Genomic DNA, 13,860 nt, shown 5'->3' on the forward strand with positions numbered 1-13,860 from the left:
TTCTCTGCATAACTGTTATAACTTTGGAATATCCATGAGAATGTGCATGTCCTTAAATGACAGTCAGTATGCACCAATGCCTTCTTGACTTTTTCTCTGATGGTGGATTCCTGGTGGAGGCAAGCTTGGGAGTAGCAATGCAGAGGCTTGCATTGCAAACTGTGGAGCTAACAGGTTCACTCACGTTCAAGTGTATTGCCATTTGCATGTGTACGGTGAGGTGCTGGTACTATGAAGAATCTTGCTTACAGCAGCATCACGGGGACATACTCAGGCAAACACACAGCGACAAATTACGCATAAATTACCCGCAAAGTACACATAAAATTTTAAAAGAAAGAGGCCATGCAAAAGAAAAGGACACGAGTGTAAAAACATAACTAGAGGGAAAAAACACGTCCATGGTTTTGCAAAAGGTGGGCTGTAGTGTCCTATTGTTGAGATATGGTTAGGGTTATGTAGGTTATGCAGGGTTAGGGTTATGTAGGTTATTATGTAGGATAGGGTTAGGGTTATGTAGGTTGGTTCAAGAGCCTGATAATGTAGCTATTCTTGAACCTGATGTGTGGGACTTCAGGCGTCTCTGCTCCTGATGGTAGCAGTGAGAAGAGGGCATGGCTTGGATGGTGGGAATCCTTGATGATAGATGCAGCCTTCTTGAGGCAGAACTTCTTGCAGGTGCTTTTGGTGGAGGGGGAGGTCTATGCCCGTGATGGATTGGGTTGAGTCCTCCATTCTCTGCAGCTGCTTGTATTCATAAGATCACAAGTTATAGGAGCAGAATTAGGCCATTTGCCCATCAAATCTACTCTGCCATTCAATCATGGCTGATCTATCTTTCCCTCTCAACCACATTGTCCTGCCTTCTCCCCACAACCCATGACATCCATACTAATCAAGAATCTGCCAATCTCCACCTTAAAATATCCATTGACTTGGTGTCAACAGGGTACCTTCCACAGCATATCGGTCGGTAAAGGTTTGAAAGAATAATCATGGACATCCCGAATAGCCTTAAACTGCTATGGAGAGCCACTGGCATGCCTTTTTCATGACTGCATCTGTGTGTTGGACCCAGGACAGGTCATCCAAGATGTAATGCCCAGGAATTTGAAGCTGCCAACTGTCTCCACCACTGACCCACCCATTAAAAACTGCTGCATAGTTCTCCCCACTTCTCCTTTCTGAAGTAAACAGTGAGCTTCTAGGTCTTGTTGACATTGAGTGAGGGGTTGTTCTTGAGGCGCCACTCAACTAGGTGTTCTACCTTGCTCCTGTACACTGACTCATCTCTGCCGATGATTCAGCCAACCACAGTATCATTGGCAAGTTTATAGAATGCATTATAGCTGTGCTCAGCCAGATAGTCAAGGGTGTAAAGTGAGTAGAGCAGGGGGGTCTATGCATGCAGCCTTGAGTGTAGCTGTGTGGATGGTCAATGTGGAGATGTTGTTATCGGTCAGCACTGATTGAGGTCTACAGATGTGTAAGTCAAGGATCAGGTTGCAAAGGGAAGAACAGAGGCCAGGTCTTGGGGTCTTGTGATGAGTTTGGAGGGGATGATAGTTTTGAACATTGAGCCTGATGTATCCAGATGATCCAGAGCAGACTAGAGAGCAAGTGAGATAGCATCTGCTGTTCACCTGTTACCTGTTGGAGAGATAGGCAAATCGAAATGGATCTAGATCATTTCTGGGGCAGGTGTTAATTCTCACCATAACCATTCTCTCGAAGCACTTCATTACAATGGTTTTTCAGTGCTTCTGGACATTGTCATTGAGGCATGTTATTGTGCTCTTCTTGGACATTGGTATAATAGATGGGAACATCAGTCCACAAAGGTTTAAGATGTCCTTGACTACTTCAGCCAGTATGTCTGCTCAGGTCTTTAGTATTCACAACCTCGCCATAAAATGCCTCTGTGGAATGTCAATTGTCTTGAGCTAATTTGGTAATGTTTAATCACTCAAGTATTTTTTTTAGATTATTTTATGTTTTTTTTAAAACCTTTCTAAGGAATTAAAGGATGTTTCAGAATGATTCTGTGCGTCTCGGCCATTCAGAAACATTCATCATTTATGACAGCTTTGTGTTTGTGACTAAACTGGCGAATTTATGTCAGAAAAAAAGTACTCCGAAGATTGTAATATTCAGCAAAAATAGAACTGTTTGAAAGAGACTTATTAATCAAGATTATTACATGACTTATTTATCTTTTTGCTCTGCAGAAGTATTTCTGGAATGAGAGATGGTGAAATATTAGTTAAGGAGAGGACTGTTGAAGGTTTGTATTTTACCTTTTAACAGTTGGTTTCCAAAAATAAAATTTTAATTTATCCCTTCGATGAGAGACTTGTTCTGGGAGAATGTTAGATGTGGATGTCAATGAATGCATTCAAGGCAGAGATCATTAGACTGTTGGGAACTGAGAGAATCAAGGGATTTGGGAATTGGCAGGAATGTAGAATTGAGGGAACCTGTGAAAGGAAAGAGCTGGTGGGAAAGGATGACTGGCCTACTTGTGCTGCTCTTTCTTTTAATTAAAACTGAAGACGCTAGAAATCCTCAATGGGTGAGGTGGCATCTGTAGAGAGAGAAAAACTGAATTAATTTTTCAGGTCAAAGACTTTTTGTCAGAACTGTGCTATTTCTTTTGTTCTAAAATTAGAGAGCAGCTTGGCTGGCTGTCAATCTTTTTTAACCTCTTTTGTGGTCAGGGTCACAACTTCCTTGCCCCAATCCCCCAACATGACATACACGCACACACACACACACATGCACATGCACAAACACACAAGCATACGCAGACACACACACATACACAAACACACAAGTGAACACAAAAACACAGACACACACACACACACACACACACACACACACACACACACACACACACACACACACACACACACACACACACATACTCACACACACACACACCATTGATAGCAATGTTGTGAATGCCTTGCTGCATCTTGTGTATGTCAGGATCATTCAGGCATGCTTGAAGTATATTCAGCGGTCAACAGTTTGGTCAGCGCACTGTTGTCCACTAATTTTGTCCCAATGTGCTCAATATCCAGCCCTGCATTTATTTTCCATGTAATATCTTTCTACAGTTATCCCAGGGATGTTATCAATTTAACGTCTCAATTATGACTTGCTTGTTGCTGGCAGGTGCACTGTGCCTTTGGCTCAAAGTCTAGCGCCAATGCAGACACTTAAATCTTTTTTTTCTCTGACAAAATTAATCCCCATGAAACATTATTTCAAATGGAACCCTGATGAATTGCTGCATGTCACAGCCTGAATTGCTGACAGTATTCCAGCATGTTCAGGTTTCTTTCTCCGATTTCCAGAATCTATGGTATTTTGCACTTGTTTTTAACTATCCCCCTAGCTTCCAATCCTTGACCTGTCATATTTTGACAACCATCCTTTCTGAAGAACCTATGGGGACCTTTCCCATTCAAAACTCATAACTCAAGTTTGAATCTTTCATTAATGCTGCCAGATTTCTTAAAAGTAATGTTGTTACTCCCGAGAATTAGCTGGGCAACTATTTTTATTTATCTGGCTGTGCTGAATCTTTTCATGGAATTATAATGGGAGAATAGACTTAAAATAGCAATGGTTGTTGTGACACAATTTTCCTGGGTTATTTTAGTCATTTGGGAGGAAGGGGAAGGATGATTTTTACTGTACATCTTGAGAGAGAAAATTTGCTCGGTTTATAAAAAATCTGTTTAAAAACAGAAGAGCTCAATGAATGCTAAGTATGAGGACTTGAAGGTGGTCGAATCTAACCAACACAAAGCAGAATGAAGTGGCATTAGTAGCTTATTCTGGCACAGATTTACCTGTCATTGTCACAGAAGAAAAACAACACAGGAATTGCCCTAAACCCAAATATATGTTAGGCCAGAGCAGCATGGTGGCGCAGCAGTAGAGTTGTTGCCTTACAGCGCCAGGGACCCGGGTTCCATCTTGACAACAGGTGCTGTCTGTACGGAGTTTGTACGTTCTCCCCGTGATCTGTGCGGGCTTTCTCTGGCATCTCCGGTTTTCTCCCACACTCCTCCCAACGTTCAGATTTATAGGCTAATTTGCTTTTTTAAATTGTAAATTGTCACGAGTGTGTGTAAGATAGTGTTAGTGTGCAGGGATCGCTGGTCGGCGCCGTCTAGGTGGGCCGAAGGGCCTGTTTCCGCACTGTATCTCTAAACGAAACTAAAATAAGACTGAAGAAGGGTCCTGACCCAAAATGTCACCTATCCATGTTCTCCAGGGATACCGCCTGACCTGCTGAGTTACTTCAGCACATTTTTTGTAGTAAACCAGCATCTGCAGTATGTAGTTTCTACATATATGTTATGTATCTGTGTTCTTAAACCTTGACTACCCATCATGGACATCAATTGGAATTGTGAAGAGACTACAAATGCTACTTGCATTAATAAACACCAAATTCATTGTAGTATATATAGATCAACATTGATGTCCTATCCCACGCCAGTGTCCTTAGTATTTAGATTTTTTCTAGATTTAGAGATACAGCGCGGAAACAGACCCTTCGGCCCACCAAGTCCGCGCCGCCCAGCGATCCCCGCACACTAACACTATCCTACACACACTAGGGACAATTTGTTTTACATTTACCCAGTCAATTAACCTACATACCTGTACGTCTTTGGAGTGTGGGAGGAAACCGAAGATCTCGGAGAAAACCCACGCAGGTCACGGGGAGAATGTACAAACTCCGTACAGACGGCGCCTGTAGTCAGGATCGAACCTGAGTCTCCGGCGCTGCATTCGCTGTAAGGCAGCAACTCTACCGCTGTGCCACCATGCCGTCCTGTTGAGGCCTAGTTAATCTCCGTAGCTCTGTTGGGCAGATCACTTCACATCCCAAAACATATTCCCAAATCAGACACACTATTTGAAGCTCTGTCATGTGGAGAAATTACCAGATGAATAAAGGAAAAGGTTCAAGGATGTTGTATAGAGGGTCTGTGAGGAAATGTAAAATCCCCGCTGATATTTAGGAATTCCTTCCTCATGACCACTCGCAATGTAGAAGGGGCATTCAGAATGGTGCAGAGGATCTCAAATCCAGTTATTGGGAGCATCCACAAGCCCTGGGTAGATGATGGAAGAAGCACACCACTTCTCAAACTATCCGCCCAACTGAGCCATCTCCTGTCCCATCTGTGGAAGAGTCCACTGACCACACACTAGCCGCATTAGCCTCAGAACGGCCCCCAAAAAAAGCATTCTTGATTCCAAAATACTGCTTTAGAAGAAATTATTAGAAATAAACAACAGAGCCACTTTGGAAAACAAGCATGGGCTACCAATTTGTCTCAACACTTGATGACTACAGCAGATCCTTGGATGATAATAGGCTTTACAATGTAAATGTGCTGAATACCAAAACGTGATCGTGTACCAAAGGCAACTTGTCATTTGCCTTAAATTTAAATATTTTCTGATGTGAATGTTCTTTCAGCTTTGAAGTTCAAAGAGGATCCTTCTTGAGCTACTCATCACTGGAAGGGGATCAGTATTCTTATACCACCGGTTCTGCATCTTTTACCAAGATTAACATAAATTTTATTTTCTGAATCTAATTTGATGCACTGATCTGATTGTGAATTGATGGCTTATAAGATTGCTTCATACCCCTGCCTGCTTTTGTTTTTAAAATGTAGAAGTTCCATTAGATACATAACTTAATTACAGGTCTGTAAAGTGACAAATTGAGAATGCAGTTCTGGCAGTGAATGTAGCACATTGCCTTGTCAACCATGATATTTCATAAATTATTTTGTTAAATATATTTCATATCAGCAAATATTTTGACCTCATCAGGCAGACCAAATGAATTTAAAGTACGTTCAGTTTCCTTTGCTGAACATACTTTGCTCCTGACAGAGGTGTCTCCCGAGGTAACACTTCACATAAGACCAACAATTCCTTTTATTTTATGGACATTACGTTGAATAAATGTCTCATTATTTGAAAGGGAATGATTATTACTAATCTTAAATTGCCATTGAAAAGGTGGTGCAAGGCTCCAAGTTACCATCATGAACCTCTACTTTACTTTTAATAAAGATACTCCCTCAGTGCCTTTGGTTAAGGTGTTTCAGAATTTATATCCATGATAATGAAATGCTGGTAATATATTCCTCAAGCAGAATAGTTCTTGGCTTGGAAGAAATCTGCAGGTGGTAGTGTTACCACGTGTGGAAGAGATCATGGGATTTGTGAAACGCTGTTGGAATAGCCTTGGGAAATAGCAGAGCTGCACCTTGTAGATGGTACACATTGCAGCCACAGTATGCTGGTGTTCGAGGGAATGATTGTTTTGAATGATGGAGAGTGCATCAATCGAGTGGACGACTTCATCTTGGATGGTGTAGAATTTCCTCAGAGCTGATGGAGCTGCTGTAATTCAAGCAAGTGGAGAATATTCCATCACACTTCTGATTTGTGCTTGGTATCTGACTGAGAGGCCTTGAGATGCTTGGAGATGAGTGATTTACTTCTCAGATGCCCAGTCGCTGATCTGTTTCTATGATCAGATTGCTTATGTGGTTCTCCACTTGAGCTTCTGATGAATGATGCCCCTTAGGATGGTAATGGGATTGAATCATAGAATCATTGTGTCACAGCACAGAAACATGCCCTTCATGTCCATCATGTCCATGCTGACCATTAAATATCTATGCCAATCCCATTTTCCAGCATTTTGACCTACAGCCTTCTATGCCATGAGAATTCAAGGAATTACTTGGAAGGGATGGCTGTGGTGCCAAGAGAACAAAGAGGGACCCAGCATGGGGGGAGGGGGGGGGGGTCACCGATAACAAAGAGGGACGATTGGGAACTATAATAAATGCATTGTAACTTTGTCAGCACCCTATACGTGGTGACTCTTTGCATTCCTTGTGTATGGTGCGCAGAACAAAGAATTGCACTGTAAAGTATCATTCAATCAATCAAAATTCTTAAACATTATGAGGCAATGTATTCCAAATGCCAACCACCCTCCGGGCGAAAAGAAAACATCCTCAGATCCTTTCTAAATCTCATCCAATTCTAGGTTTCTTTCAATCCTACCTATGCATCTCACAATTTGTAAACCTCCACCACCCCTCGTTCGCTTCCAGTCTTCATCTAACCCAGTCTCTCCTTGCAGCTGAAGCACCATCCCATGCAATGTCCTTTTCACCCTCTCCCTTGCAATCATGTCCTTCCTACTCGAACTGTGAACTGTCCGCCAGTTATGGTCCAACTGATGGTGTATTACCATAACCTGGAGACTGCAGATGCTGGAATCTGAATCAAAAACAACCTGTTGTGAGTCAAGCAACATCTGCACTAGTCCTGATGCTGGAACTCAAACCAAGACTTTGCCTATCCCTTTGCCTCCATAGATACTGCTTGGCCTGCTGAGATCTTCCAGCAGTTCATTTTTATACCATAACCTCCTTGTTCTTAAATTCTGATAGTCGAATAGTTCCTCTTATTTTACAGTTGTCTTCAGATTTTGTAAACTGTTTTTGTAGATGTTGAACATGTTGAATCACACCTACATGTTAGGAACAGGTTTATTTCAATTTAAACCTTCCATCAAACCGAACCTCCAGCAATATGAATCCAGACAAATAAACACATGTAAATTGATGCTTTTACTGTCACTCCAGTAAAACAAGCAGCCATTTTCAATGTTTGTTCCATCACCGAGTATCTGCTGCTGCACCATATTTAGTGTTACATCTCAGTGATGGTGGCTTCGATGAAGTACTGGAGAGCACTAGTACTGGTGCAGGGATCACTGGGCGGCACGGACTTGGAGGGCCGAAAATGCCTGTTTCCGGCTGTATATATATGATATGATATGGACAAAACTACAACAAAGTAGCAGCACAGAAAAAGATATGTCATTGCTGCTAATTATGATCCACAGCCTGATTCATCTAATCTGCAAAGCGTACCCTTTAATTCACCGTCATATATTTAGCCAACTTTTCCTTAAAGGCATCAATGCCATTTGCCCCAAATTGCCCCATGACAGAACAACCCGTTCTGGGGAAAGCTGAATCACCAGCATTTTGCATGAATTGATTATTGATTCTCATCTATTTATTCATGGTGGTCATGGACGACCCCACAAACTGAAAGTATCTGCTCTGTGTCCACCTGAATAATATTTGATCAGCAAAGAGACAGTATTTTGAAGAGGTGGACAACAGTTGACAATAGTGTGCTTTTTTCAAAACAGGATTCATAAATTTCAATATGGATTACTTAATGGTTGGTATGGATACCTTTACAGCTGTAAATGTTTAATTAATGTTTTGGTAGACCTGATATTAAGTAATCGTTATGATCGGAATTCACCCATAGAAGCCTCAATATATATTTTTGACTTCATTTATTTCCAGACCTTTGGAATATGTTTGGTGCTAAACTCGTAAACCAGGAACGTGGTCCGTTGCAATGATTAAAGTTATAAAATGGAAAGATATAAGGGAATGTATTTGGTTTTAAAATATTCCAGGAATGGTAACCACAATTCTACCATCGATTTGAATAGATCATATGTAGGTTCAGGAAAGAAAAGGAATAATAGAATCAAATAACGGAACGTTTGCCTGTAATACCTTTCTTAATTTTTAACTATTATTTAGGATTTAGTTGCAAAGAATAATTTACACTTAGCAAGTGTTATGTAAAAAGTAAAAGGACAATAAATTTCTGCCTCAAGCATCTAAGTTTCAAAATCTATACATGTGGTGCAATCCACGTCTGTTAAGTTGGTTGGTGATGAGCAGCGTAAATGATAAAGAGGAATTTTAAACAAATTCAAACTGGATTGTACATTTCTCAGAACATTGAAAGGTACTCAAATGAAATGTATGAAGTTATTGGGGGGGGGGGGGGGGCAAAATTTCTCAGGGCAACTTGTCTTTGCCGGGAGAAATATTAGGAAATCCTATTTCTCAAAATGCTGGAATAATTCAGCAAGTCAGGCAGCATCTCAGGAGAGAAGGAATGGGTGACGTTTCGGGTCGAGACCCTTCTTCAGACTGATGTCAGGTGGGCGGGACAAAGGAAGGATTATAGGTAGAGACAGGAAGATAGAGGGAGAACTGGGAAGGGGAGGGGGAAGAGAGGTACAGAGGAACTATCTAAAGCTGGAGAAGTCAATGTTCACACCGCTGGGCTGCAAGCTGCCCAAGCGAAATAAGAGGTGCTGTTCCTCCAATTTCCAGTGGGCCTCACTATGGGCCTCACAGTTTTGAGATGCTGCTTGACCTGCTGAGTTACTCCAGCATTTTGAGTACCTTTGATTTGTACCAGCATCTGCAGTTATTTTCTTACACTATTAGGAAATCCTAGTTGCTTTTGGTTCTTACTGTATACATTTATCTTATTACCTGTATTTGCTGGTACTTGAATTTCGAACAATTCTACTCATTCACCTAAAAATAAATTCCTAATATATGCAATATAAAAGTCTGTTTTCTCATGATGTAAACTATTTTGAAATCATTGCAAAAATTATGCCCTAACAATACATTTTTAAAAATATGTTAATAAAATTTCAATTTATTTAATTGAAAAATACATGCTAAGCTTTCAGGACATATTGTATTGTCTGTTATGTAGGAAGGAACTGCAGATGTTGGTTTAAACCGATGATAGACACAAAAAGCTGGAGTAACTCAGCGGGTCAGACACCATCTCTGGAGAAAAGAAATAGGTGACGTTTCGGGTCGAGACCCTTCTTCAGACTGAGTCAGCCTCAGTCTGAAGAAATTGTCTCGACACAAAACGTCACCTATTCCTTTTAGATACATTTCTTTACAGTCCACTCTACCACTAATTGTCATGTGCAGGTATCGCTGGTCGACGTGAACTCGGTGGGCCAAAGGGTCTGTTTCCGCACTGTATCTCTAAACTAAACTGAATTTAAAAGGATGGGACTTCATGTTACAGCTATACAAGATGTTGTGAATGACACATTTGGAGTGCTGCATACAGTATTAGTTACCCTGCTATGGGAAGAATGGCATTAAACTGGAAAGAGTGTAAAAAATATTTAGGTGGATCTGGAGGGTTTGTCTCTCTTTGCCAATTTCTCTTTTATTGTTACAGAAGCAATTCATGCAAATTCTGAAAATATCTAACTAAATACTTTCCAATATTGTGTTATTTATTTGCAGTTTGAATACCTTGAAGTTATTGGACTGTGACTTTTACGTGATTGAAACTGTTGTGGGTCTAATATTAAATATATGGTATTTAATGGTTGGAACAATTCAACTCATTGTTGGGAATAATTTCTGAGTCTGTATTTCTCAGGTAGAAGTCATGTTTTTTGAAATTGAGATTACATTGAAAGAGCAACCAGAGGTACAGATGTTAGTCGTTTAAACTTACTGAACATGCAATATGGCAAGGGCTGCATGCATGCCTTTGGAGACAATCTAACCCAACTTTGGATGTGGAGTAGTATGAGCAGTTGCAACATTGCATGCTTAGGACAAAGGTTCCATGGGCAATTTTTAATTCAAGAATATTCAAGGTTTATTTGGAGGTATGATCACCCTGTTAGTATATAAGTGGCATTAAGGCAATCAGCATTTGCCAGTGGGGGAACTTCACGGAAACAGGCCCGTTGACCCACAATGTCTGTGCCCAACATGATGTCAAGTTAAACTAAGCTCTGCATGCACGTGATCCATGTCCCTCCATTCATTGCATATCAATGTCACAGGTTATTGCATGCATTAAATAGCTGAGCAGGGAATATAACTTGAGTTTACAAAGTAATCTAGTTTTACACTGGTTCACAGCATTAATTCTATCTTTTCTTTGTTTTTCAGATTACACTAATAACTTGAACTCAAGAAAACTAACATCCAGTAAATTATGAATGTTGAACAAGATGACATTTCATCCACAGCAGATGATGATAGGTCCAAGGTTTAACAGGTCCATACTCGACCCCTTATTTGTGCTGCTGTTGGCTCTGCAACTTCTTGTGGTGGCTGGTTTGGCCAGAGCCCAGACCTGCCCTTCTGTGTGCTCCTGTAGTAATCAGTTCAGTAAAGTGATCTGTACCCGGCGGAACCTGAGGGAAGTGCCGGATAGCATCTCTATCAACACACGCTACCTGAACCTCCAAGAAAACAGGATCCAAGTGATCAAAGCTGACAGCTTCAAACATTTACGGCACCTGGAGATTCTACAGTTAAGTAAGAACCACATCCGGCAGATTGAAGTTGGGGCCTTTAATGGCCTGACGAATCTCAACACCCTGGAGCTATTTGACAACCGCCTTTCCACCATTCCCAGTGGAGCTTTTGAGTACCTATCCAAACTGAAGGAGCTGTGGCTGAGGAATAATCCAATTGAAAGCATACCAGCGTACGCTTTCAATCGAATTCCTTCTCTAAGGAGATTAGACTTAGGCGAGCTTAAAAGACTTGAATATATCTCGGACAGAGCCTTTGAAGGTCTGTCAAATTTAAGATATCTGAACCTTGGTATGTGTAATCTTCGGGAAATCCCAAACCTCATGCCTCTGATAAAACTGGAGGAACTGGAACTATCAGGGAATCGGCTTTCATTAATTCGACCAGGCTCCTTTCAGGGTTTAACTAACCTGCAAAAACTGTGGATGATGCATGCTCAGATCCAGGTGATTGAGAGGAATGCCTTTGACGACCTTCAGTCGCTCATAGAGCTTAACTTGGCACATAATAACCTGACTCTGCTGCCTCATGACCTGTTCACACCCCTTCACCACCTCGAGCGGGTCCACCTGCATCACAACCCCTGGAACTGCAATTGCGATATCTTGTGGCTGAGCTGGTGGCTGAAGGAGATTGTCCCCTCCAATACCACATGTTGCGCACGTTGTCACACGCCCCCGAGTTTAAAAGGGAATTACATCGGAGAACTTGACCAGAACAAATTCAACTGCTACGCTCCGGTGATTGTCGAGGCTCCCACCGATCTCAACCTGACCGAGGGTATGGCAGCGGAGTTGAAATGTCGGGCGTCGACCTCCATGACCTCAGTGAGCTGGATTACTCCCAACGGCACAATTATGACTCATGGAGCATACAAGGTTCGTATTTCCGTGCTGAACGACGGCACATTAAATTTCACAAATGTGACCGCCGAGGACACGGGATTGTATACTTGTTTGGTGAGCAATTCTGCAGGGAACACCACGGCTTCAGCCACGCTGAACGTGACCGCCACGGAGAACAGCACTTTCACTTATTTTACCACCGTGACGGTGGAGACGATGGAGCCGTCTGTGCAGGTACACACAACGGATGATAAATTTAGGCCTACGCCTTTCAGCGAGTGGGATACAACGTTTGTAACGACCTCCTTGACTCCTCGGAGCACAAAATCGACGGAAAAGACAATCACAGTCGCCATTACGGAGGCAGGAGAAAATGTCATGCCTGGCCTGGACGAGGTGATGAAAACCACAAAGATTATTATTGGTTGCTTTGTGGCCATCACGCTTATGGCAGCGGTGATGTTAATCATTTTTTACAAAATGCGCAAACAGCATCAGCACCAGAATCACCATGCTCCCACCCGGACCATCGAGATCATCAACGCAGAAGATGACATCGCAGGCAGTACTGCTGTGGAGAGTCACCTGACCATGCCCACTATAGAGCATGAGTATATGAACCATTTTAACTCTTATAAAGCTCCATTCAGTCACACCACCACAGTAAACGCGATTAACTCACTACACAGCTCCGTGCATGAACCATTATTGATGCCAATGAACTCTAAGGACAATGTGCAAGAGACACAAATATGAGTGGGGGGGGGGATAAAATACACAAATTTACAAATGACAAACAGGACAAGGCTGATTCCACTGTTTAAAAGAAGTGTCTTTAAAGAGGTTTATTTATTAAAAATAATTCTATTGTGATCTAAAAACAGAGACAATTATGTGTATTCTAAACACTGATTTGACATGATGCTGCGCCTAATAATTTAGTCATCACCATGTTTTTCATAGGAGATTTTGATTCTCCAAGGGACTATTCAGATATTTTGTAAGGATTATGTTTCACATGGGGTTTTTATGGTGAATTCTAGTGGTGAGATTCAGTCTGTTTTGTCTCTTTCTGTTATTTCATGACTCTTACAACCGGTAATGACAGAGAATGCAGTATTAGAGGTAGATTTATATTAAATCTTTTATTTTCCATGTATCATCTTGTTCTATATTTACAAACAGAATCATTCTGTGAAGATTGCTTGTAAAAAAAACAAAAAAAAACACATACCCATGATCTTTTAAACAATTCTAGATCCAGAATTTGTAGTTAAGTACTAAATAAGATTATAAATAAACTATTGTTGGTTTTCAGTACCTTCAGATATCAAAATTAATGGTTCTGAAGTTGGAATTTGACACTGTATTTGCAGTATTCTGTAACATATTAACCCAAGGAATCAGTACTTCAATTTGGTTAGCTTAAATCTAATTTAATTTGTACAATAACTGCATTATCTTTTTCTCATTCTGTCATGTTAACATAGCACAAGGTTATGGAGGTATGGCAAGTGACCATTTTAAAAACAACATGTTTTGGACCAAAAGGCTGCAAAGACAAATGTGATTTCCTGTCAATACCTACTCCATGTTCAATGCATGGGGACTCAACACATAATTATTGCCAGGTATTTTGCGAAGAGCATTCAGCAGATGAAGCGGGTGAGACACTTGAAGGTTATGAAGCTTACTTCACAGTAAAGGGTATTCCACTTGAGACCTGTCAGCTGGATAAA

General features: G+C 41.2%; 1 protein-coding gene across 12 annotated transcripts in view; it reads left to right on the top strand.

Annotated features, from left to right (window-relative positions):
• Positions 1-13,497, top strand: part of LOC144602325 (leucine-rich repeat-containing protein 4C-like) — a 723,850-nt gene extending 710,353 nt beyond the window's left edge. For 10 of the 12 annotated variants that reach the window (XM_078415291.1, XM_078415288.1, XM_078415296.1 and 7 more), the window contains one exon: positions 10,905-13,497. In XM_078415291.1, the coding sequence (XP_078271417.1) occupies positions 10,955-12,877 (1,923 nt within the window). In that variant the 5' untranslated portion in view covers positions 10,905-10,954 and the 3' untranslated portion in view covers positions 12,878-13,497. Of the gene's footprint in view, positions 1-2,228; positions 2,285-10,904 lie in introns of those variants that run through there. The other 2 variants (XM_078415297.1, XM_078415299.1) reach the window with 2 other exon arrangements.
• Positions 13,498-13,860: the final 363 nt, after the last annotated feature.

The sequence above is a fragment of the Rhinoraja longicauda genome, chromosome 18, assembly GCF_053455715.1.
Source record: "Rhinoraja longicauda isolate Sanriku21f chromosome 18, sRhiLon1.1, whole genome shotgun sequence".
Classification (NCBI taxonomy): domain Eukaryota; kingdom Metazoa; phylum Chordata; class Chondrichthyes; order Rajiformes; family Arhynchobatidae; genus Rhinoraja; species Rhinoraja longicauda.